A 25,118-nucleotide genomic window follows, 5' to 3' on the forward strand; every position below is an offset into this window, starting at 1 on the left:
CCATTGACCTTGTCATTAAATAATGAGGAAAATTACGCGAATAAATCACATATATCAATGACCTCACAAGCTCTAACCTAAAAAAAAATTACCTACAATAATTTACTATCGCCATCTATCGGAGAAGCCTAAAACTATTTGACAATTTCAAAAAAGTTTTATCGAGCCCTATTTTGTTAATAATCTTTTTTAAGGATCAATAAAAAGGTGGGTTTTATAACGTTTAACCGTTATCTATAGTCGTGGGTCCATGGGACCCCATGTTGAATCTTTGAATTTGTATGTACTTAATTATGTTTTCAATAACGACTGAATTATAATCAGTGCCATCAGTACACTTAAGGGTTAACATGGCTATGTGCGTAGCTTCTAAGGTAATGGACCGATTATGCGATTTTGACCGTTTGAAAGCTGTCGTGTTTGAGATAGTTCATAACTTTTTCTTTATTTTTTTTTTAAAGAATATTTGCCGTATTTTTAAATATGACCAATATTCCCATTCCCCTTCAACTAGTCGGGAAAAACTGTATTAGGAGTGGGTACGACAATAGACCAACGGGGCGGGGATCGAACCACCACCCGTCGGTGATGAGTCCGATCGCTATTACCGTTAAGCTATTGATTTCATAACTATAAACGATGGAGATCCAATAAGCCAATCCGAAGATATTCGCGTTTTCTATTTATGACGGGAAGAATGATAGATAATAGTACAGTATGATTTAAGTGCGGTAAGTTGAAAATTACAGATGAGGCGATATTGTAAGGAAGCAGAGGCTGTAATTATCAAAGAAACACACTTTGAACACACTTTCTGAAAATAAATTTGCATCTTTGACTGTTTTCCATATGATGACATAATGATTTTGATATGCTTGTATTTTTTGCACAGATAGCGAAGTGCGTGTGTTTTTTTAGGCAAATGCAACAAAAAGGCCCGTATTATTAATAGAGTAAATTAATATTTTTCTCTTTTTGGTACAGATAAATAGTTGTCATTTATTGACAAAATTATTAAAATTAAATAATTAAATGTTATTTTTTAATTATATTTTATCACACAAAGTTAATTTTATTCACAAAATGTTGAGCACTTTTCTGACATAAAGACTCTTTGCTAAATTTTAAAAAGTACCGTTCTTTTTTAGACGGATGATAAAGGTTTTATATTACATTACGGCACATGTGCAAATTACATAACATTACTGCACATGTGCGCAATTAGATGCATTACTATATTAAAATTGGTGAAATAAGAGATACTTTACGAGCAAATATGTTATAAAAAAATATTATATTACATTCTATTAATGAATGAGTGTTGGTTTAAAAATAATAACACTGTATTCATACACATTTCTTTATTATTATTAAGAATGTTTATTATATTATAATAAGGTACATTTCACAAACTTAAATACAAAGTATGTCTTAATAATTATATACTTATTTATTATTATAAAAAAAACTTGATGAAATATTTCTAGATTTACAGACATTTTCAAAACAATAATATAATTTTTAACATAAAGGTGTATGTCCACTACACCAACATTAATATAATCATCAACCCAACCCATATTCGGCTCACTGCTGAGCTCGAGTCTTCTCTCAGAATTAGAGGGGGCTTCATAAATATAATAAATAAGTATATTGTCAATAAAATCTGGTGACGATCCAGCCGTTCCTTGGTTATAGCTATGCTAATGTAAGAATTTCGCCATATTACTATTACACCTAAAGCCAAAATCTGTCTAATTATAACTATATATGACATATATTATATATAGAATTTTATATACACATTTTTTTTTATTCTTTACAAGTTAGCCCTCAAACTACAATCTCACCTAATGGTAAGTGATGATGCAGTCTAAGATGGAAACGGGCTAACTTGTTAGGTGGAGGATGAAAATCCACACCCCTTTCGGTTTCTACACGGCATCGTACCGGAACGCTTAATCGCTTGGCGGTACGTCTTTGCCGGTAGGGTGTCTCCCACCAGCCAGACCTGAACAAATTAAGAAAATCTCAATCTGCCCAGCCGGGGATCGAACTCAGGACCTCCGTTTTGTAAATCCACCGCGCACACCACTGCGCCACGGAGGTCGTCGAAATACACATACATAATATATGTATATAAAATTCTCAATTTACAAGACGAATATCTTAGCATTCCATGGATTCACCGTGCAGGTGCCGGGTCCATCGCGTGGTAGAGAAAAACTCCGAAGTCCAGGACTTGTGACTACTGGATGTAGGGTTAAGGAATTCCTTGACGATCGATCAACACGCCCCGTTCTCTGCTCGTGTTGTTCTCCCTGCCTAGCCAAATTTGGTAAGATCCTATTAGAGCAGCTTTGGATACTTGTTCTAATATAGAACTAGCTGCACTTCTAGAGAGGGCAAAGTCTTTACGCAAGTCATAGATTTTGCTGGTAATCCTCACGCAGCGTATAGACATAGCCATTTTTAGTTAGTTCATAATATTTATATATAATATATATTATTTGTTAGTTGCCATACTCCTCTGTTGATGAGGTTTTATATATATATTTAGTAGGTTATACGTCTAATTGATAAGGGTGGTCCACCCAAAAATTTAATTTTTTTGGAAAAATTTTGACATACAACCGTAAAATTTGACTCTTCTAGCATCAATCCAAATTTAATTTAATAGATTTATTTTAATAGAGATAATAGTAATTTAATCTCAACCATATACATCCTCTTACACACTTACAATGAGCTGATAATATTTTAACAAAAATTTTCATGGAAAACCAACATTTGCCAAGCCAGCTCGTCTTATTATAAATCAGAACATCTATAACAGTGTAGTGGGCGAACACCTTAATATAACATTTCTATAATTTATAATAATATAATACTCTCCATTTCACAGTGCAGTAGTGCTGGCCCTCAAGTGATGTGGTTCCGTCGCGAGAGATAGTGCAGCTTGGGTTTGTAGAGGTCCGAGGTGTCGTATCGCTGCACTTTGGTCCTCTTGAGCCTGCCATTGGGGGTGGGGGTGGGGGAGTTCTGTTCGTAGTTCTCTACTGACTTGTCGCTTGATGGACTGTTGGGCAGCACTGGAAATTAAAAAAAAAAAGGTATACTTCTCTGCAAAAAAATCGAAACCTAAAAAGTAGTGTAGGTTTGAATCCGGTCCGGGGCATGCACCTCCACTTTTTTGTTGTGTGCATTTTAAAAAATTAAATATCACATGTCTCAAATGGTGACAGAAACCATTGTGAGGAAACCTGCATACCAAGTAATGGGGATGATGACTAGGTTTGAATATATTGATTTTTATGATACATTCGGGTAAATAAGGTCAAAGTTAACTAATTTATACATAAAAAGCAAAGATTTACTGGATATTTGCAAAATAAATGAGATTATGAAATTTCAAAATCTATTAAAAATCGTAACTAGATGAAAATTCATACAGTTTTATTAGCTTCCTTACAATAAATGTGACATTTTTTAATATTTGAACTATAAACATGAACGCAGAAATAACAAAGATATTAGTAATTTTGTTTGAACGCACATACAAATCTAACGATTATGTACCTACGAAGTCATTAGTTCTTATCATTTTGTATGGGGCGCTTTTCAGGGATCCGCAGCAGCGCCGCAAATATGACCCTTTAAATCCCTGTAGCTCCGAAAGTAATGATCGCAGATACCGTGTTACTTTTACAAAATTGCTTTACTATTAGCGTACTCTTAATTTATATACAATTTAAAAAACTGTCATTATCCCTATTTTCTTAATTATCTGCGTGTGTGAAGTCTGCCAACCCGCATTGGGCCAACGTGGTGGACTATTGGCCTAACCCCTTACGACTCGGCAGTGGGCCAAATAAGGGTTGATAACGATGATAATATTGATTGATAACTCACTTGTTCTCTTAGGTCGAGGCAGCCCCACTCTCCTCGCTTTACCCAAATACTTTGAGCGGGTCACATTTTGGGTTTTATTGTGCGGTGTATCCTCATTTTCTGAAAAAATCATACAAACTATAAATTATTACATACTTTATTTCTGCATATAAGTTTTATTCCTAGTCAATTCAGTAGTAATGTTCCAGGTAACCGCGTAGTTCACGTTCCCGTGGGAATATGGGTATAAAATGTAGAATTTGTTACTCACTAAAGACATAATTTCCAATGGTGAAAGAAATTTAATTAACAATCAAGTAGTTTTAAAACAAACAAAAAATCAAATCTTATTCTTTACGAAATACAAGCAGAACACCTTGGTTTCAACCGCATAGGTCCCATTTTATCCCCGTGGGAATAAGGGGATAAAACAAAGCCTAATATTACTCCCTGATAATGTAGCTTTCCATTGGTGAAAGACTTTTTCATATTGGTCCAGGAGTTTCAAAGCCTATTCAATGCAAACAAACAAACAATTAACGATTACTATTAACGATTTTATACTACTAGACATGTTACAAGCCTACAATATATCTACTCCACTCAGCGCACACATGCACAATTTTGTGTTTATTTACATCATATATTCTTTAAATATGTATACATATATAGTTTTTACACTTCCAGAACACACAACTTGACATCCTAGACAATACTTAGGTATTATTTGTTTTATTAACTTTCTGTTTACTATGCGACTAAATGAAGTTAAGACAATTGTCCACCTTTGTTCGCCTCCATTTCGACGTGATAGTGAAATATCTAATGGTATAAAATCTTTGGTATAGTAAACATAACATTAGTTAAGATATTTTGAACTCACCCTGAGTCGTTGATGTAATTTGGTCAGTACTCAATTTCCTAATTTTGTTTGGAGTCAAAACTGGCCTGTTATTGTTCACGCTGGCAGTTTCCTCACTAATCTCATTGATCTCACAAATTTTCCTCTTCAAAGAGTTTTCATAATCACTGTCAATGTTGGATTCAGAACAATAATCTATCTGTGGCATTTTATTGGCTGACGTGTCTATGACATTGCCGAGTATGATTTCCATTATCTCTTGCCGAGATGTTTTGTTGACCATTTCTTCTAATTTTGTATCGTATTCACTCAATTCAAAAGAGCATTCAGATTTGTCTGGACTGAACATTTGATTTGATTGTTCATCATAATAATTGTCACTGTATTCTGTATCCATTGGTAGAGATATTTCTGTTGAAATATTTACGTTTTTGATCACATTTTTATTTATGGGCAGTTTCAAATGCCCATTTTTATGGTAGGTGACTATTTCGAAGTTGCCCAAATCTTTGGAGACTTCGCGAATTACGTTTTCCTCGTAGGAGTCGCAGTTTATGAGATACAGTTTGTTGGTTTGGGCAATCTTTGTCGTGTACTCTTTGAAAAAGTTGTTGAATTGTGCCCTTTCTATTTCAGCATTGTATTTTTCGTGTTCACCGAAGTAGCGCAATTTATCTTCACCATTAATTTTTGCATCTTCTTCTGCTTCATGAGGTGTTTCATCAATTTTTTCATTGTCAGTCAATGTGTCGTTTGTGTCACAGTTCACGACTTCTGGTGTATCTGTAACGTCATCAGTGACGTCACATTTAACGTCACGTATGAAATCATCTGTCGAGTTCTCGTTCTCTGATAAAGCTTCCGCAATAACAGTGATCTCAAATAGATTTGTGTAGTGTTTAGTATCTCTATTTTGGGGTCTCTCGATTGTTTCGTTCAGTATTTCATCATTTTTTATAGCCATTCCTTCATTATCAATTTGTTCAATGATATCGATGTTTTCGTTTATTGATTCTTTTTCTACATCATCACATTTCGTATCTTGTGATTCTTCAATAACATATATAGTAGAAACATTATCATTCTCTTGAACATGATTTTCACTCACAGTTTCAGATTTTAAATTGATTTGTCCGTTACTTTCTTCAATTACAACGCATCCTTGTGCACTATCATTAATTTTTATGCTTGTTTGATTTATATTGTTATCAGATTGCATCTCATAACCTTCACTGTTCGCTTCATTTAATACTGTTACTAATTCGTTATTCGTATAATTGGATTCCTCAATTGTTGATACATTATCATGTTCTACTGTTGCAGTATTTATATTTTCCCGTTCTTCATTTAGGATACTAATATTATCATTGCTTTGGACAACCATTTCTTGGGAATTCCCTACATTTGAAACACACGCAAACTCTAGTTCAGGACCCGGTATACTAGAGTAGACCTGACTCATGCTAGGCCTTACATTGGCTTGGAATTCAAGGAGCAAAGCCGCTTCTTGATTCATCCTTTTTTGCTCTTCATCTAAAAACTTGCGCATTTTCATCAATCTTTTTGCTTCTTCTAAATTTGCGGCAAATTTTGGCTTTTTGATTGTCACATCTGGTACAAAAGGTAATCTTGGAGGAGACTTGAGAGCCACTTCCAAATGTTTCTCAATTCGAACTATCGGTTTCTGCTGTAGAGCCTCCCTAGTTTTGCTAGTATGTTCATGAATAATATTTTCCTTATCACTAGGACTTGTGGATTCACCACTAGTGGAGGTACTTTCAGATTTTGAACTGCTTTTGCTATCCTTTTTACTGCTTGAAGATTTGGAGCTCGAAGGATTATGGGAACCTTTGGAAGAAGAACTGCCGTCGTTAGAGTCTCTATCAGTAGATCGCCTATTAGGATTTCCTCTACCAGATAAGCTGTAGTGATCATCATTCTCCTTTTTGCCTTTTTTATCTTTGTCTTTGTCATTTTTACTCTTGCTGTTGCTTTTATCACTCCTGCTACTACTGCTACTTTTTCTGTCTTTGCTAGACTTATGAGAACTTGATTTTGAATCTTTTGACTTCTCAGAAGAGCTTTTGTCGGAACTTTTGTCTTTATGACTAGATGACGACGATGATGATTTTTTCTCATCAGAATTTTTACTAGAATGGTGTCCACTTGAACTGGTACTCCTATGAGATTTAGAGTCTCTGTGACTTGATTTGTGAGAGCTTCTATGTCTCGAGGATTCTCTACTGCTGCTATCTTTTTTCTCATTTTTGTCCTTTGATTTATCTTTATCACTTGATTTAGATTTATTTTCATCTTTAGAAGATTTATTTTTGTCATGTTTGCTAGAACTATCTCTGGAATTAGAGTGTTTATAATCAGATCTTTTGTCGTTACTACTAGAATGTTTGTGAGACTCTCTAGAACGATGTGAACTTTTGTGACTACTTTTCTTTTCTTCAGTTTTCTTTTCCTTTCTCGAATCTTCTGAAGTTTGATCGTTATCAGGTGCTTTTATCTCAATATTAACTTTACTGTTTGCATCACTTTCATAATCAATACGTAAATTGTTGCTATTTGAACTGTCTTCATAAAGTGGTGTATTAAAATTGTTTATATTCACTTGACTGTTAAACTGATAAGATAAATTAGTCTCTGTTTCCTTCTTCTCTGCTTTAACTGCATCCGAACTATTTTCTGATATCTTTCCATCAATTTTAAATCTGAATGTACTAGGTTCTTTTTTGTCTTCACTTTTATTATCTGTTGAATCATTTTCGAAAGCTTGCTGAGCATCACAAGAGTTTTCATTATTGAAGTTTCTAATTGGTGTTAAAGGAGACATGTTTCTTCTGAGTGATGAACCAGAACTAGATTCATCGTCTTCACTGTTAACCGGTTTAAAATACTGATCTTTTTCTTCTTTACATATATCATTGGGTAATGGTATGTCTGTTGATATAATCGGTTCTTTTGGTAGTTCAATTTTTTCTAGTTCTAGTTTAGGAGGACTGGTGTCAGGTGACGGAATATTTTCTGGTTTTATTTCTTCTGATGGTAGTGGTATATTACTTTTATCCACATCATCATTTTGTATGTTACTTGGAAGTTGAATATCTCCTGTATTTTCTTTCTCTGATTCCAAAATAAAACTATTTTCATTTGTATCTAACTTGGATTTTTCGTCATCTATATCCATTTTATTATCTTGTGTACTATCCACATCCATTGCTTCACTTTTGTCATCATTGCTTTTAACAGACCCAGGACTGACAGCTTCCAAATCATTGGGAAGTAAATCTTCAACTTTTTCATTTGATGTCTCTGCAGAAGGAGACTTCTTTTTTGTTATGCCTAGTACTTTGTATACTAAGTCTTCTACTTTAGGAATAAAGACTGTAGCCACTTTAGGATTGACAACTTGATCTACTATTCTCTCCACACCCTGCTCCAAGTAATTTCCACTGTAATATAATAGAAATCGAAATTGAATAATGTAAGTCTGTGTAACTAGCTATACTACTGTAAATAAGTGTATTTTTTTTAAATTATGTTGCTTCTTAGGTCTTCTTAGGTCTTTCTCACACAGAGATATTGCAAATGCATCACAACTGCAAATAGCTGTCTTATATTTCATTTTGGTATTCTGAAAGTATTCTCAAAAGTCTCATAAAATTTATTAAGTTAAACTTTGGTAAGTAAGTTAAACCTTGTAAGTTATTCAGGTTATAGCGGCAGCCTTAAGAGTATAGCAATAGCAAGTATAGTAATAGCAAGTCTCTGTGACTACTTTCTTTGCTCTTAACCAGTGGTGTGCACAAGGTATTTATCTAGGCGATGCACTGTATAAAAACTACATTATTTATTTTTTAATTTACTCAGTTTTAATCTCTGCCACAAAATGGACTCAGAACCCACACATTTCTCACAGTGAATATGTTAGCCTGCTTCCACCTTAGATTGCATCATCACTTACCATCAGGTGAGCTGTGAGGTGGTATTCAAGGGCTAACTTGTACAGAATATAAAAAAAAAATTCTAAACGGAAAACAACAATAAGAACACTCACTCAAGTATGTGTTTCCTTAGTTTCTCTCGCAATTGGTTCTTATTCATATCAGGTTGCCAAGTCTGCCGTGAGAGGAACGTAGCTACAGAGTTCTCCACCCTCTGCCGCAGGTTCTGGTAAGCTGGACGCGTGTCTACATCAGCTATGCAGTCTTTGCGGAACTGGAATAGCAAATTAAATGGTGGTAATTAGAGTCGAAAACTTGAAATTAAAATTATTAATTAATTAAATATGACTTGGTACGAGAAGAGCCCTTTTTTTGGACGGCCTCCGTGGTGCAGTGGTATGCGCAGTGAACTGCCCAGCTCGGCCAACTGAGGTTTTCTTTATTGGTCCAGTTCTGGCTGGTAGAAGGCTTCAGCCATGGATAGTTACCACCCTACCGACAAGGCGTACCGCCGAACGATTTAGCGTTCTGGTACAATGTTGTGTAGAAACCGAAACCGCCTCCTAACAATTTAGCCCACTTCCATCTTAGATTGCATCATCACTTACCAGCAGGTAAGATTGCAATCAAGGACTAACTTGTAAAGAATAAAAAAAAGAAGAGCCCACAACAAACTCACCCAAGGTCATAAAAATCCAATATTATAAATGCAAAAGTAATCTCTAAGTATGTCTGTCTGTCTGTTACCTTTTCATGGATATACTGCTAAATTAAATTTAGCTATAATATTTATATAATAAATAAAATAAAAATAAAATCCTTTTATCTAATATATAAAATTCTCGTGTCGCGGTGTTCGAACTTGAACTCCTCCGAAACGGCTCGACCGATTTTTGTGATCCTTAGCGTGATTGTCGGCCAGGGTGGAGAATCGGCCAACATCTATTTTTCATCCCCCTAAATGTTAAGGGTAGTCCACCCCTAAATTTTTTTTTTTATTTTTTAGGCAAAATTTTTTGTTTTTATTTTTTTATGACACAGCATACAAAAATACATACAACCCTAAATTTTCACCCCTCTACGATCAACCCTTATATTTTATTTGTTAATTAAAAACTACAATTTTTTTTGGTAAAATTTTTTTTTATTTTTTGATGACTTACAATAAAAAATCTCATAATACTTTCAATTTTTCACCCCTCTACGATCAACCCCTATTTTTATTTGTTAATTATAAACTTTAATTTTTTGCCAAAAACCCTAAAATAGCCCTTTTCTTTTTCCCATACAAATGATTTGTAACTAAAACTTAGTCAATTTGAGCTTTATTGTTATTGTATAAAGTTCATATTAATAATAATTAGAAAACGGGGTAGGGGTAGGGTAGTGGTAGGGTAGGGTAGGGGTAGGGTAGGGTAGGGGTAGGGTTGGGGTAGGGTAGGGTAGGAGTAGGGTAGATGTAGGGTAGGGGTAGGGTAGCGGTAGGGTAGGGTAGGGGTAGGGTAGGGGTAGGGTAGGGGTAGGGTAGCGGTAGTTGAAAGTTTACATCGAGTTTCACGCGGACGAAGTCGCGGGCATCCGCTAGTTTACTATATAAATTTTACAATTAGGTACCTTAAACTAAAAAAAAATTAAACGAACAAAAACGAAAATTATTCACAATATGGTACATTGTGAATAATTTTCGTTTTGGTTCATAATCATATTTATACTGTTAGGAACCCCTCTCAGGTGAAGGCCTTGAAGGTGAAGGGTTACTATTTATCTCTGTAAAACCATGGTTTCCATGAGATTTGAAAAAAATGTACCTTCCCATAAAAGAAGTTGCTTGGTGTCTGTGTTAAAAAATCCACATCTACTGCAGAATTTGCGATAATCTAAATTTCACAAATCCAGTGGGAGATGTGGATTTTGTATTTTTTAAATTCTCTTTTAAATGATTAAGCCACTAAAGTGAAAGATGTAGTTAGCCTCAATAGATGTAGTCTCATAAGGCTACTTAAACTTTATTATGCTTTATTATATAAGTTTGCATTTAATAAAGACTTTGAATGGAAATGGAATGGAATTATCTAAATAACTATAGTGAAAGTGGGGAAGTAGAACCAAATGTCTGCAAATATACTCAAGTGGAGTCTCAAATGAAAGCACACTGAAAGAAAATATTGATGTCTTGATTGAGAGTGTAATTAAAAATTTTATGATCTTGGGGAGACCTTCAAAATGTTTAATTTTATGTTGTAAGTATAGCATAATGTAACAATTTCTTAATCTCTCAATCAGGGATACTCCATTCAAACTCCTTAATACTTTTATGTATACTGCATTTATTCTACTTTTATGCTTCTCCTCCCATACCCAACTTTTACTTTACTTTAAGTCACATGAACAGAGTAATTATCTATTGAGTTTTATTGCACCCAAATTCACCAACAAAATTGTGTTTTTTGAGGGGGATGAGGTAAACTCACACATTGAAAATATTTAACACCAATAAATATACTTTGTGTCCTTACACTACAAAGATATAAATATTTTTTTAAAAGAATATTAAATTACTGACAAATTAAACATAACTTCATCTTTTAATAAACCAGAAGTTGTTTTTATACTATACAACTTCACAAACTGGCATTTGTAGGGTGCTCTTACACAACAAAAACAATTACAACAATGAAACATCAATTCTATGGACAGTTTTTATAAATGTGTTGGATCAAATGATCTTGCACTTTGACAGAGAGAAAAAGTCTAGTGAGTCAGGTCCCAATCTAATTTGTCTGAGGAAGTAAAGAATGTCTACTAGATCTTTTTCATTTTTATTCTTTGCAAGTTAGCCCTTGACTACAATCTCACCTGACGATAAGTGATGATGCAATCTAATATGGAAGCGGGTGAACTTGTTACGAAGAGGATGAAAATACACACCCCTTTTGGTTTTGACACAAAATCATACCGGAATGCTAAATATGTGGTATGTCTTTGCCTGTATGGTGGTAACTATCCACGGCTGAAGCCTCCCACCATCCAGACCTGGACCAATTAAGGTAACCTCAATCGGCCCAGCCGAGATCAAACACAGGACCTCCATCTTGTAAATCTACCGCAGGTTGTCAAAAGATATTTACATTTGAATGTACAATCGGGATTAAACCTGAACACAGGCATTAAAAATATTCAACATTTAAAGGACATGGAAATTGAGGGAAATCATCATGAATGAAGAGTTTATGCAAAACATAAGTATAAGAGAAGCTGAGCCTTCCTCTGGTGCAAGATGTGCATGATAAAACCAGCTTATTATCAAGCTTACACTATATTGTGACTTGACATTGACTTATATGAATCTGATGGTGTATCTATAGTAGGCATTTATGCTAATACTGTGGTGTTGGTGTAGGTCCCTAAAAATATCTATATCCAGCAAATAAAGGCTTTAGATTGGTTGATGATTTTCATTATCACCACCATTAAGATATTCAATAAACCAAAATATTCGCATGAGCTTGAATTTTCATTACGATATTATAATTCGTATGTAAAGCAAATGCGTTGATGTATTAATGAGAGAACTAAAAGTTTTATTAATGTCAACAGTTCTGTTTCAAACTCACCTGATCGAAAATTCCCTTGGATTTTAATTCGTAAACTAATTGATCGACTAAGCGTGGATCGCCCGGTATATATTGCAAATGAGCCATTTTGTTAAATCAAAAACAACATTAGATTTTCGGAATTTATATTAGAAGCTATTGAACTATCTAAAAAGTAATAGTCGGAATTCGGTTTAGATTAATTTATCCACAATAGAATCCAATTCCAAATCACGTAAAAATAAATTCTCTTGACAAAAAGTACGTAAACCACAGACAACTATACAATCACACAGATTAAAGATTAATAGAATACTACCTTCATTTGTCGTCTGTGGATACTACAAAACATTTTTTTTAATACTGCTTTTTCATTAACGGCTCCGAGTTTAAACTATTTGGCCCTAAAATGAAAATAAACAACCACGACTCGTAAATCTATGCACGACACTGAGGACTACGGACGGCCCGGCCCTAGGTACCGAACAGAATATTTTATATTATTATCGTTTTCTTCCTTCCATTTGGCATTTCGTTACACATACGACTTTAGGGCGGTGACAGGGACGATTTATGGAACTGCGAAAGTCTTTCACTCCTGCCACCCTTTAGCTGGGCCGATCTAGATTTCCTCTGCTTACACTGCTAAACCACAGTAATAATATTACTGTGCCTACAGTCGAACTTTCAACGATTGGCATGGGAAGTAGCACGGAAAGCAGACAGAACCATAGTGCTGCCGCGTTACGTTCGTTTTAACAATCTCTCTGGTGCAGTTGGTGGTTGGTAGTGTTGTAGATTTACACAGAGGTCCTGGGGTTCCATTTCTAGCTGAGGTCAGTTTAGGATTTTGTCTTCTAGTTACCACCCGCAAACGGCAAAGGCGTACCGCCAAACGAGTTACCGTTCCGGTACGATACCGCGTAAACACTGTCCGTGTCCGAGCCTATAGGTAGAATAAACTTGTATTTCTTCCATCTTAGACAATATCGTCACTCCAACATCAGTTGCGATCACAATCAAGAGCTAATCGGCCGCTCAGAGATTGCGTTTCTGACAGGTCGTGATCGAATGGGACAAACATATTCATTTACAATTGCCTCTTTTTTGTCACATCACTACAAAGACAAACAGTTGGCATAACCTTGAAGCAGCGCAGTTCGAAGTTATATGATTCCTATTCGCAACATTTCAGAAGCGCAATCTCTGAGCGACCAGACATTAACTTGTCATTGAATAAAGAAAATTTCTTGTCCACCGCTTCCCATTTTGTCGGCTTTTGGGCATGACTCAAGTGGAATGTTTAAACTAAAGAATACCTATGTCTAATCCATCTATACTTATAATAAATCTGTAGAGAGGTCAATTCTGTACATGAAATATATTTCCAAAATAACTATCAGGGGGTGATTAGTGGTCGATACTGATGCCAAAAATGCAATCAGTAAAATTTTTGTCTGTCTGTCTGTCTGTATGTTCTTTATAGAAACAAAAACTACTGGACGGATTTTAACGAAACTTGGTACAATTATTCTTCATACTCCTGGGCAGGTTATAGTATACTTTTCATTACGCTACGATCAATAGGAGCAGAGCAGTGAAGAGAAATGTTGAGAAAACGGGAGAAGTTACTCAATTTTTTAAGCTTCCGTCGCGTGTACAGCCTTAATGGTTAAAGCTACATAGAAATCATGTATGAAGGAAATGTTCTCCTTAAAATTATCTATAAAAACACAACAGCATATATATGTCTATCTTTTATTGTTGACTCACAATAACACGTGTAACACCCGATAGCTTAGCAGTTCGGAGCTTTCTAATTATATTTGTCTACTCTTATGTTTATAACACTCATCACTCATCCCTAACTAAAAAAGTTAACATTATTACAATCAATAAAAAAAGAATTATAAAAATCTAAATAGATTATTTTTGTGTAACGGTTGCTGCGCTCGATGCGACTCGCGGGGAGGAGAATAAATAAAGAAGTGCAGCCTTAATGAGTAGGGTAGGGATATGGTAGGGTAGGGTAGGGGTAGGATAGGGGTAATGTAGTGGTAGGGTAGGGGTAGGGTTGGGATAGGGTAGGGTAGAGGTAGGGTAGGGTAGGATAGGGGTAGTTGAAAGTTTACTACGACTTTCACGCGGACGAAGTCGCGGGCGTCCGCTAGTAAACAATAAAAACGAGTTTTCTTTGGAAATATTTATTTATTTCGTTATATTTGAACCTCTTATAACATAGTATCACATAATAAGATCGTTTTATAAGTAGACTAGCTAACGCCGCGCAGTTTCTCCCGCGTGGTTCCCGTTCCCGTAGGAATACGGGGATAATATATAGCCTATAGCTGTTCAACCAAACAAACTCTTTAGCTTAATAACAATCAATCTTAGAGGTACTTCTATTCTATATTATTTACAGGGCGGCAAGCCTGTATGCCTAACATGCGACCAAATTAACTCAATATATCGTGAAATAGACAAAAAAAAGTCAACCAATAGCATCGCAACCGCAATATCGCTATCTCTTTCGTTTCGTAGCGACGAAAGAGATGGGGACTAGGTACTCCATATCTTGACATAATAATGTCGTTTGGTTGCACGCTAGGAATTGGTTAGTTGACACTTTTTTAAATGGTCTTAAATTGTTTAATTTCGTTCTACTAGATTGAAAAAAAAAATCATCATATTTTAAAAATACACACAATTTTTAATTTTTAATAATTTTTTTGACAATGCGAGACAAAACGCTTTCCTGCCATGACAGTGTTTATGTTCGTATTGTATCTTATCTATAATGAACGATTTAAGACCATTTAAAAAAAAGTTTCAACTAGCCTATTACGAGTACATAACAAAACATTATTAAACAAAAACAAACATTATTGCAAAGCATATAACACAGTATTGAAACATGAGAAATCAATATAACACGAAACATAACTGAGAAGCTTAATTTATAAATTACCCTCTTAGTTGTATTATCACAGTCATAATAACTTTCTGAAGATATAGTTAGTTATAGTTCTATAAATAAATTTATGGAAGATTACGTGAACTAAGTGACCTAAAGTTAAAAACCAAGATTAAGTTATTGGACATTATTATAATAATAAGATATTATAAGTCTAGGTTAAAGTTAAATTACTAATTAGTCACATGTAGAGTAGATCGTAATCTTATTAAGTACCAAAATGGTATTTTACAACAGAAAAAAAAATCTATAAATATCAGCCTTATGCCAAATATTTTATACTAATACTAGCGGACGCCCGCGACTTCGTCCGCGTAAAAATCGTCAACTTTCAACCCCTATTCCACATTCTTCTATTTATATTTTTGCAAGCTTAATAACGTATACCTAATAAATAGTCCATTAATCATTTTACATTTACAAATGTACCTAGAAAAATGAAGGACTTTCCATACAAATTTTCTACCCCTACTTCATCCGTTGTTGATTTTATTTTCGTATTATAGTCTCAAAAATAAACTTGGCACAGTTTTATTTAAATTCATTTAGTGGTTTCAGCGTGATGCCCGGTCAAAAAAAGGCAGACAGACAGACAAAAAGTATTTTAAGCTTTAGTATCGATCATAATAATATAAATGCCCTCGAAACAAAATTTTTCAAAATATTATATTCAATAGCGGAGCCGGTCAAGGTTTGCTTTTACTTATGTGCACTTCTTCCCTACCCCTAACTTACCCCACCCCTACCCTACCCTACACTACCCCTACTTTCGTTCCCTTTTTTATTTTAGTAAAAAAAGGTAGGTAGCAGGATTTCGATAAATTCCACCCCTAAGGGGATAAAATAGGGGATGAAAGTTTGTATGGAAAATCCTTCATTTTTAAAGTTAGTTTCAAAAATTTGTTCATAAATCATAAAAAAAGTTACGAAATGTAATGTGATTCAAAAATTTTTAAAATTCAACCCCTAAAGTGATGAAATAGGGGTTGAAAGTTTACATTGATTTCCACGCGAAATCGCGGGCGTCCGCTAATCGGTAAATAAACGACAGTTATGAACGTACATACACAAAAAACACATATATACACGGTCGAATCGAGAAACTTCCTCCATTTTTAAAATCGGTTAATAACAATTATAGAATTTTACGTTATAATTAACATTATAGAATAAAAACAAAAAAGAATTTTCAAAATCGGTCCATAAATGACAGAATTATCGCTGGACATACATAAAAAAAAAACATACATACAGCCGAACGTAGTGTTTTTAACCGACTTCCAAAAAGGAGGAGGCCTTTTTGGAAGTCGGTTAAAAACACTACAAATATTACCTCACATTACAATCGTCTTTCATTCTGCTTTCATACAATAGTTGTTTACGGACAATTGGCATGAAATGAAAAAAAGAATAACTGCTTCTTTGGTGCAATGGTTTGTGTGTGGGTTCAGACCATGAAATCCTGGGTTCTAGGCCTGATGATCTATGGTTCCGAGACTTGGTCGCTAACTATGGGCCTCATAAGAAGGCTCAGAGTCACACAGCGGACGATGGAACGAGCTATGCTCGATGTATCTCTGCGTGATCAAATCAGAAATTGAAGTGATGATGATGATGACGATGATAAGGGTTCTAATCGTGAGTCGGGCTATGACTCAGTATCTCATTCACTTTCTTCTAGGTAAGTTTTTAATTGAATTCTCTGCTCAGAGTTTTCGTGGTGTTATACCCCCCTGTTAACCCGTCGGCCCCGGTCACTATCATGAATATCTGTCAGTGGGCTGTTAATGAATCTAATATTATCACCCTGACCTCGCCAATCCGCATTAGAGTAGCGTGGTAAGTATCTACATCCCCTCTCCTACAAGGAGTGCCTCTGTAGTCTCTGATGATGATGATGAAAGAGAGAAGACCAAACTAATTGATGGTGTACGGTATTCCTTAAAACAAGCGTTTCTTCTTGCCTTTGCTAACGCAGACAGCACAGCGAATGCTTGGAGTCGGCAGTGGAACAGGCCAATGTGTAGATATAATGAATCTGTTAATACTGCTGATGGATGATGATGAAAGAGAAAAGATACAACTACTGTGATGGTGTATGGTATTCTTTAAAACAACCCGTTATACACAATGGCACGCGACAGGATTCGCAACAATATGGCGTCGGCTTTTTCTTCTTGCCTTTGCTAACGCAGACAGCACATCGAATGCTTGGAGTCGACAGAGGAACAGGCCAATGTCTAGATATAATGTATCTGTTGTTACTACTGCTGGTTACGTCGATTTTGCTGTTTTGCGGGCAAAGTGCATGATGGTTGTTAAGGATGGCGTACACAAGGGTGAGGCGAAAATCTAAATCGTGTTTAGGTGTCTTTGTAGACGACTGCAGAAGAATACCCGAGTTAAGGACAGAAACGTTGAGGAGGCGTTTAAATATTCTCATGTGCCACTTAGCACCTCTCTTATCTAATAAATAAGGCTCGAGCGTTTGATAAATTGTTGTACGAGTGTCATTATTAATATTGTGATCCTTTATATACATCCTCTTTGTGTATTTATTGTAATCCAACATCATTTTGGGTATAAACGGTACTAGGCGGAGCCTAGAGGAGACCGTAGACAAGGCAGTAGACGAATCGTGACAAGTAGAAACAATAGTTTTTCTCTTTTTGTCTTGCCAAGACAATATCGAGACGTCGCCGGAATGTCTCGCAATATACTCTCCTCGTTTTAGCGGAGCCATTTTTATTACAGTGGGGACGTCTTCGGATGAAACTATCAAAGTGCCGACGCAATCAGTGCCGTTCATCTTGAGATACCTAGCTAACATGGGTGAACACCAGTCCGTAAACAATCTATACCCTTTGTTTAGCAGGGGACCCATGAGCCTCATCACCACAGCTGGAGTTTTACGAACCCCGGACAAATGCCCCAGAGCCACAGCCGACGGTTTACCGGAGTAAACTATGAAAGACCACAAATATCCTGTTGCACTTTCGAAAAGCTCAAAGGTCTTTACACCCTTCGTAGCCTTGGACTTATGACACTGTTTGGTGTAAGTCTCGTCTATACAAATGTCTTTATCTAAAATGTAATTAGATCGAAATCTTGTATTTAAATGACTAATAATTGGTTCCAAATAGTGTAAAGGATCCAAGCTTGCAGCGCCCGTTATGGAGGAATTTGATTTGTTCGTAGGGTCGGAATCTATAAAATGCAAAGCTCGCGTCAACATATCGTATCTCTTGCGTGAGAAGATGCCTCTGAAAACTTCCGTTTTCAGTATGGGATGCTCGGTAAAGCAACAATTGAGTGTCGGCATTTTGATGATCCCTTGCATGATCCAAAACGCGAAAAGGCACAATATTTCATGGACGTTAGTAGGGCACCAGTCAGACTGGAAGCCGGGGGTGTCAATTTTCGAGGCGTACTGGTTCGTTTTAGTGACAATCAGGTTTAAGATCTCGTCGTCCCAATAAGCACGAAAAGCATCATACGCCGAACTGTGATTCCGAACTGATCCAGTACGCTCCGGCCTAAACTTTTCCTCCTGCACTTGAAAGGTCTCCATGGGAGACCATTCAAAGTGAAGGTTGTGGCGGTCCAGTTTGGGGAGACCATTCCCTCCATCACAAGCGTCAAAGAATTCATCTTCTTGCACCATCTCGCTAGCGCCTCGTTCGCAACCCTTCGTTCTTTCACCTTGCAATCTCGCCTGTCGTTTCCTCATGACGTCCCTCGCCAAACTTACTAATTCGGGGGGGACGTCTGCGTCAGTCGTCCAAATTTCATGGAGTGGGTGTCCCACCTCCCACGTAACGTTCCCAACATCGCCCACGTTCGGATGCCCACACCCACGCGTACTAACCCCTGATGCACCTCTCCCACCTCTGCTTCCACGGCTTCTTCCACCTCTCCTTCTACTCATTCTCCTCTCACTTCTCTCACTCCTCTCACTCCTCTCACACTTAACACTATCTGTGGTCACAAACGCAGGGTGGGCATCCGGGGCAAAGAATGTGCCGTCATAAATCTCGTCCAGTGGTTCGCCATTTTCGTTGAAAATCCGCATTACCAAGTTGCTGAAACATAATGTATTGCTATTTTTAGATTTATTCAATACTAACGAACGCCTGCGACGTTTTCCGCGCGAATATCAGTTTAAGTTTCCATACCCTTTTCAACCCTATCATTACATTTTATTTAAAATGTAATGGGGTTGAAAAGGGGACGAAAACTTAAACTCAGTGTCGTAGTCGCAGGCGTCCGCTAGTTTTTAAATTTTAACAATAGTCAATGTATTCATATACAATATCCTGAAAAAGTCTGAAAAAAAGACTTAAAACAATTACTTATTTAATAATGAATTAATTTATTTAAAAAGATCTGTAGGGCCGATAGAAACACGTTACATTTTACATTCGACCAATAGTTTGTTTACCATTTTACAAAAGTATTAATTCAAAAATCAACAGATTATTTAAAAAAAAATTCCAACCAATATTTGTGGTGGAGTTTTGAAAAAATTAGAAAATCCACTATCGGTACTAATATTATAAAGTGGAAAGATTTGATCCGACTCGCACTTGGTCAGTTTTATATTCATAAACGGTATCAACTTACGATTTTAGAGGAAAAGGAGGCTTGATCGGCGACCGGGACCTGTCTCTAGTACGCGTATCCTGAAACATGTAAAAAAAGCATTATTTAAAATAATTGAAACCCAACTGCAGTAAATAGTGTTACCATCTTCACTACAATACTATTATTTTTGAGGTTTCTAATATGATGTGATGTCATAAATTATTACATTTTTCCGCTTCCATTGCAAAGGCTGGCTCTACCCTACGAGATTTATCAAAATAATGTACTAAGTACAGTACACATTGCAAAGGTCTAGAGAAAACTCAGTGATGGTATAATATTTCTATTTCTTATATATTCCACAATAACATTTTTTTGTCATTTACCTTTTACGACAAATAATTGCTAATTTTCGAAGCGATTTTAACCAATAAAAGGCGGACGAAGTCGCGGACGTTGGGTCCTGGGTTCAAATAGTATAGCTATTAAATACATACTGAGTATAAACCAAGTGATTTAGCGTTCCGGTGCAATGTCGTGTAGAAACCAAAAGGGGTGTAGATTTTCATCCTCTTCCTAACAACATAGCCCGCTCCATCTTAGATTGCATCATCACTTAGCAACGGGTAAAATTGTAGTCAAGACCTAACTTGTAAAGAATTAATAAAATTTCTGGCAATCCACAATATGGTAGGTCTCCATATCCCTCTCATATAAGGAGGGAGTACTAGTGGGCCGGTCAAATAGGCTGATTAGACACATAATTACCATTTTCAGCATGCTCTTGCAGGTCTCTGGTGATGGCAGAGGATCATAGCATGAATCAGCCTAAAACAAACAGAAAAGGAACCATGAAAACTCATTAGGCTCAAAAGGGCTAGATCTTGCAGCCATAAAGCCAGTTTAACAAAAAAAAAACATAATATTTAATATCTAACTAGGTCCAATGGAGAATGTTACTAGGTATATGCAAAATCATTTGAAAGTTACCTTTAGACCTCTTTAATCCGGCCCTGTCGTAAAATTGGTTTGTAACAGGCGTCTACCAACTATAAACTACCTCCCTGTTAAATTTCAAGTTTGTAGCATAATAAATGAAAGACTTTCATACAAACTTGTAATATCCTCTAGACCTTTTTAATGCGGCCATAGCGCAAAATCCGTTCTTAGCAGATACCTACCCACTACTTATAGACTATCTTCCTTGATCTTTCGCATCTATATACTAAGTAGAAAGTAGACTAGCCGATGACCGAACATTATTTTCCCCGTTTTGGGCCTGTAGCGTAATTTTACGTAGTTTATAGCCTTCCTCGATAAATGAGCTTTTCAACACAGAAATAATTTTTCAATTCTAGCCATTAGTTCGTAAGTAGGTTTGGCGTCACAAAATTCTATATCTTGGGAACAAATTATTAAACATATCGTTATAATTCTTTCACAAGTATTTTTTATTTTCGATGGAGAATACAATATTATATACAATGGAGAACTGCTTAAGAAGAGTTTCGTTTCAACCTGTATGACAAAAACTGTGATAACTCTGCTATCAATATAAAATATAACCTATAGCACTCCCCGATAACGTAGCATTCTACTGGTGAAAGAATTTTTGAAATTGGATCAGTAGTTCCAAAGATTACAAAGAATGTTACAAACTTACAAACTTTACCTCTTTATAATATTAGCACATATTTTGATATCATGACTAATGTAAACTAAAGTTAAGCATAACCTCATTAGGATAAAGTTCCTCATCAGCATAGAGTTCCTCTTCATCACCACTTATCTCTTCAATCTTCAAGTCTATTTCAGCGTTGTATGAAAAGTCATCCAAGTCTGGCTCCTCTTTGATGTCCCAAATATCCATACTAATAAAACAAAGAAAAAAGGATTATCAAGCTGTTATATTTAGTTAGCTCTAAGTCACGCAATGGACCCCCAACCCTCACAGTAAATCCAGGGATTGGTAAGATATATGTCTTGTTATGGTGATAAGTAAAGTCATAAGTCTGTAGGAGATCCACTTTGGGCCAAGGTGGTGGACTATGGATCTATCATTCTGAGGAGACTCATACTCAGCAGTGAAAAAGAATTCAGAAAATTCTTTGGTATGCAGGTTTTCCTTCACTGTTTGAGACACATGATATTTAATTTTATAAAAAGACACACAACTGTAAAGTTGGAGGTGCATGCTCCGTACCGGATTCAAACCCAGATCCTCTGGAATTGGAGGCAGAGGTCATATCCACTGGGCTATCACTGCTCAAATGAAATGACCTGCATTTTCATCTAATTTCCTTTACTTCTAATTTGTTTGTTGGTAAACAGTGCACAAGTAGTATTGCTTTAGTATAGTATAGATGTACTAGGGCACTTTAAGTAAGGATATTTTAATAATATTCTTACTAAAAGAAAATGGCTGCTATAGATTTTATGCTCCAACTTTTATTGTTAATAACTACTCCTTTAATGGTTAATAATTAATATACATGTCTTTTTTATGTACCTCCCTAATCAATCAACTAAAAATAAAAAAAAACTAATACTAATTATTATCAAAACAAAAATGAAAATTTCACTACCTACCGGACTGACAACTGGTCGTCCCAACAACTTATTTGTGTGGTAGTTCAAAGGTATTCAGCATATAAATTGATATACCTAGATCACTCGGAAAATCAGAAAAATGCTTAAGAAAATCACTTTGTTGATAGGTAGTTTAAACAATGTGATTTTACAATACAACAAATCGTTTTGCAGAATAATGTTTTTTTTGAATAATTTTACTTACCTTAATTAAATGTAGAAAACTGGGTAGAACAATATTTAAAAGTTCTTTGGGCAATCAATAACCACTGTTACGTAGAATCCCGCCTTGAGAAACCGTGACGAAGAGAAGAAAACAAACAAATTAACAAAATAGAAATACATACCAAAATAGAAAAATTAAGTGTATTATCTATGAGAAAAACGGTGGTTTGGTTTGACAGTTTGACAGTTTTGGTTGGGAGTGGGACTTTCAGTTATTATTTTATAATTGGAAAATAAAAGAACGTAACTCAATAAAGTCACCCATACTAAAATAGTCTTTAATACTATTTAGATACGGCTCTAAATTATTTGACAGAGGGCACTAAGGCAACAGCCAACTGTCACTTGGGGATTTGAGCAAGGTGCAAAAATAAGCCTAGTTCGAACTACTTTAGTATTTTAGTCGAGTACAAACAACTTTTGGATTTACCGTTCAAAAATTGTTTGTACTCGACTAAAATACTAAGGTAGTTTGTACGACCTCAAGGCGCGTTATAGCGTAGTTCGGACTACTTTAGTATTTTAGTCGAGTGCGAACAATTTTTGGATTTACCGCCCAAAAATTGTTCGTACTCGACAAAAATACTAAAGTACTCTGTACGGCCTTTAAACCGTAGACCAAGGAATATATACTCCAAGGAGAAGATATTACATAAACGAAAACGTTGGACATAGCAGCGCTAATTTTTCCGCAAACGAAATATTTTAGAACTAAAACTGCGACAATTTTAAATAAAGATCATTGCTTTTATTTTTTTTTATCGAGGTTTTCATTACACTTACTAACTTTTAAAATAGTTTAAGAAACTAATGAGGTTCGCCGGTGAATGTTAATCGCGGATGGCGCCATTGACTGGGGCTGTTTTTATAAAATCGATCTATGACTTTGAAAACAATTTTTTAATGTTTAAATCTTTGAAAAGAGTGTAACATTATATTTTATCTTAAATATATAATGATAATGAGAATTTATGACAAAATATAAAACTGTTTTATATTTATTTCTTATAATATTGACCTATTACCTATACCTTTATCTATTTATATACCTAACTACTGATAATTACTGATAACCTATAAGTTTTAAGAAACCCTAGCTTTTCTTTGTAAACAATTTGACTTTAACATTTTTTTTTCTATTTTAATTCATCAACGACTATCGTTGTCGATCTATTTATCAGATTACTACAGGGCCTCCGTGTGGGTAAGAGGATATGGAGCTTAGACCTGTTGGGCAGAGCTTGAAGATGCGCACGAGCGATCGATGATCGTGGTGAAAGAAGTAATTGACGAAAACAAGAAATTAGTGAACAACATTTATTCAAAAATGTTTCACCAAAAAATAGTACAATAAAATTTATATGTGGATTAAAATGGATTACATTACAATATTTATATGGAGGCATCTGCACACAAGAAATTGAATTTGACAAGAAGACATTTTGTCACAGACAATTCATAGAGATAGACATTATCTATGAGTTACAACTTCATAGATAATAAATAACAATATCATGACTACAGCACATTATTGTGTTGGGGTATAGATAATTTAATACTTCCCCTTAAACCAATACAATAATAATTTTGTCATAATATATACTTAATTACATCAAAATTTGTTAAACAATTTTGAAGACATTGACATTTTTACAATATTTTAACATTTAAACTTTTCATAAAATTACAATGTTTAACTTTTGACAAAGCTTTTGTTAAAATATCCGCTATCATTTCATTTGTCTGTAAATAGTCAAAACAAATAACATTTTTATATCTTAAGTCTTTCATGAAATGATACCGAACATCTATATGTTTGGTTCTTCTATGACATTCCTTAGAATTCAACAATTTTAAAGCACTTTGATTATCATTATAAAGTTTACATTCTAAGTATTTACCAATAACTTCAAACACAAACTGTCTAATGAACATAATATCTCTACAAGCATCACTCATTGCTATATACTCAGCTTCTGTGCTCGACAATGCCACAATTTGCTGCTTTCGACTTTCCCAATTTAAACAGTTATTTCCTATTTTAATTGCATATCCAGTGTAAGATTTTCTATCACTTGGATCATTTGCCCAATCAGCATCAGCATAGGATACAAGATTCATATTTTTACTACAAGTAAAAACTAAACCATGATCAATTGTGCTATGCAAATAGCGTAAGATCCTTTTAGCAGCTGTCCAATGAGCAGGAGTGTAACAATTATTAAACTGACTCATTTTACTACAACAAAATGAAATATCAGGTCGTGTACACACGCTCAAATACATAAGGCAGCCTATTAGTTCTCTATAATTAAATTCACACTGTAAATTACAATTACTGCCATTATTAGTGAATGTTTCATTAACTTGCATAGGTGTGGCAACATTTTTACAATCCTGCATATTAAAACGTATCAACAACTTTTTAATATATTCTGACTGTTTCA

General features: G+C 35.2%; 2 protein-coding genes across 4 annotated transcripts; both read right to left on the reverse strand.

Annotated features, from left to right (window-relative positions):
- Nucleotides 1-1,346: 1,346 nt before the first annotated feature.
- Nucleotides 1,347-12,590, reverse strand: LOC112050281 (biorientation of chromosomes in cell division protein 1-like 1). The gene is made up of 5 exons (XM_024088509.2): nucleotides 12,321-12,590; nucleotides 8,820-8,980; nucleotides 4,775-8,214; nucleotides 3,913-4,011; nucleotides 1,347-3,092 (listed from the first exon to the last, which is right to left on the reverse strand). Exons 1-5 carry the CDS (start codon nucleotides 12,405-12,407, stop codon nucleotides 2,923-2,925), a joined length of 3,957 nt encoding a protein of 1,318 aa, XP_023944277.2. The 5' UTR covers nucleotides 12,408-12,590; the 3' UTR covers nucleotides 1,347-2,922.
- Nucleotides 12,591-16,558: 3,968 nt separating this feature from the next.
- LOC112050289 (piggyBac transposable element-derived protein 4) lies at nucleotides 16,559-22,862 on the reverse strand. Of its 3 annotated transcripts, none has more exons than XM_052888957.1 (5): nucleotides 22,794-22,862; nucleotides 21,593-21,728; nucleotides 20,626-20,685; nucleotides 19,897-19,955; nucleotides 16,559-19,355 (listed from the first exon to the last, which is right to left on the reverse strand). In XM_052888957.1, the coding sequence occupies exons 2-5, from the start codon at nucleotides 21,725-21,727 to the stop codon at nucleotides 17,357-17,359; spliced, it is 2,253 nt and encodes a 750-aa protein (XP_052744917.1). In that variant the 5' UTR covers nucleotide 21,728; nucleotides 22,794-22,862; the 3' UTR covers nucleotides 16,559-17,356. The 3 variants fall into 3 exon arrangements, with proteins under 3 accessions (XP_052744917.1, XP_052744919.1, XP_023944287.2); XM_052888959.1 differs by lacking the exon at nucleotides 22,794-22,862 and adding an exon at nucleotides 22,267-22,333; XM_024088519.2 differs by lacking the exon at nucleotides 22,794-22,862 and adding an exon at nucleotides 22,652-22,787 and having other exon boundaries at nucleotides 16,560-19,355.
- Between the last annotated feature and the right edge of the window lie 2,256 nt (nucleotides 22,863-25,118).

Source organism: Bicyclus anynana, chromosome 24 (assembly GCF_947172395.1).
Source record: "Bicyclus anynana chromosome 24, ilBicAnyn1.1, whole genome shotgun sequence".
Lineage (NCBI taxonomy): Eukaryota > Metazoa > Arthropoda > Insecta > Lepidoptera > Nymphalidae > Bicyclus > Bicyclus anynana.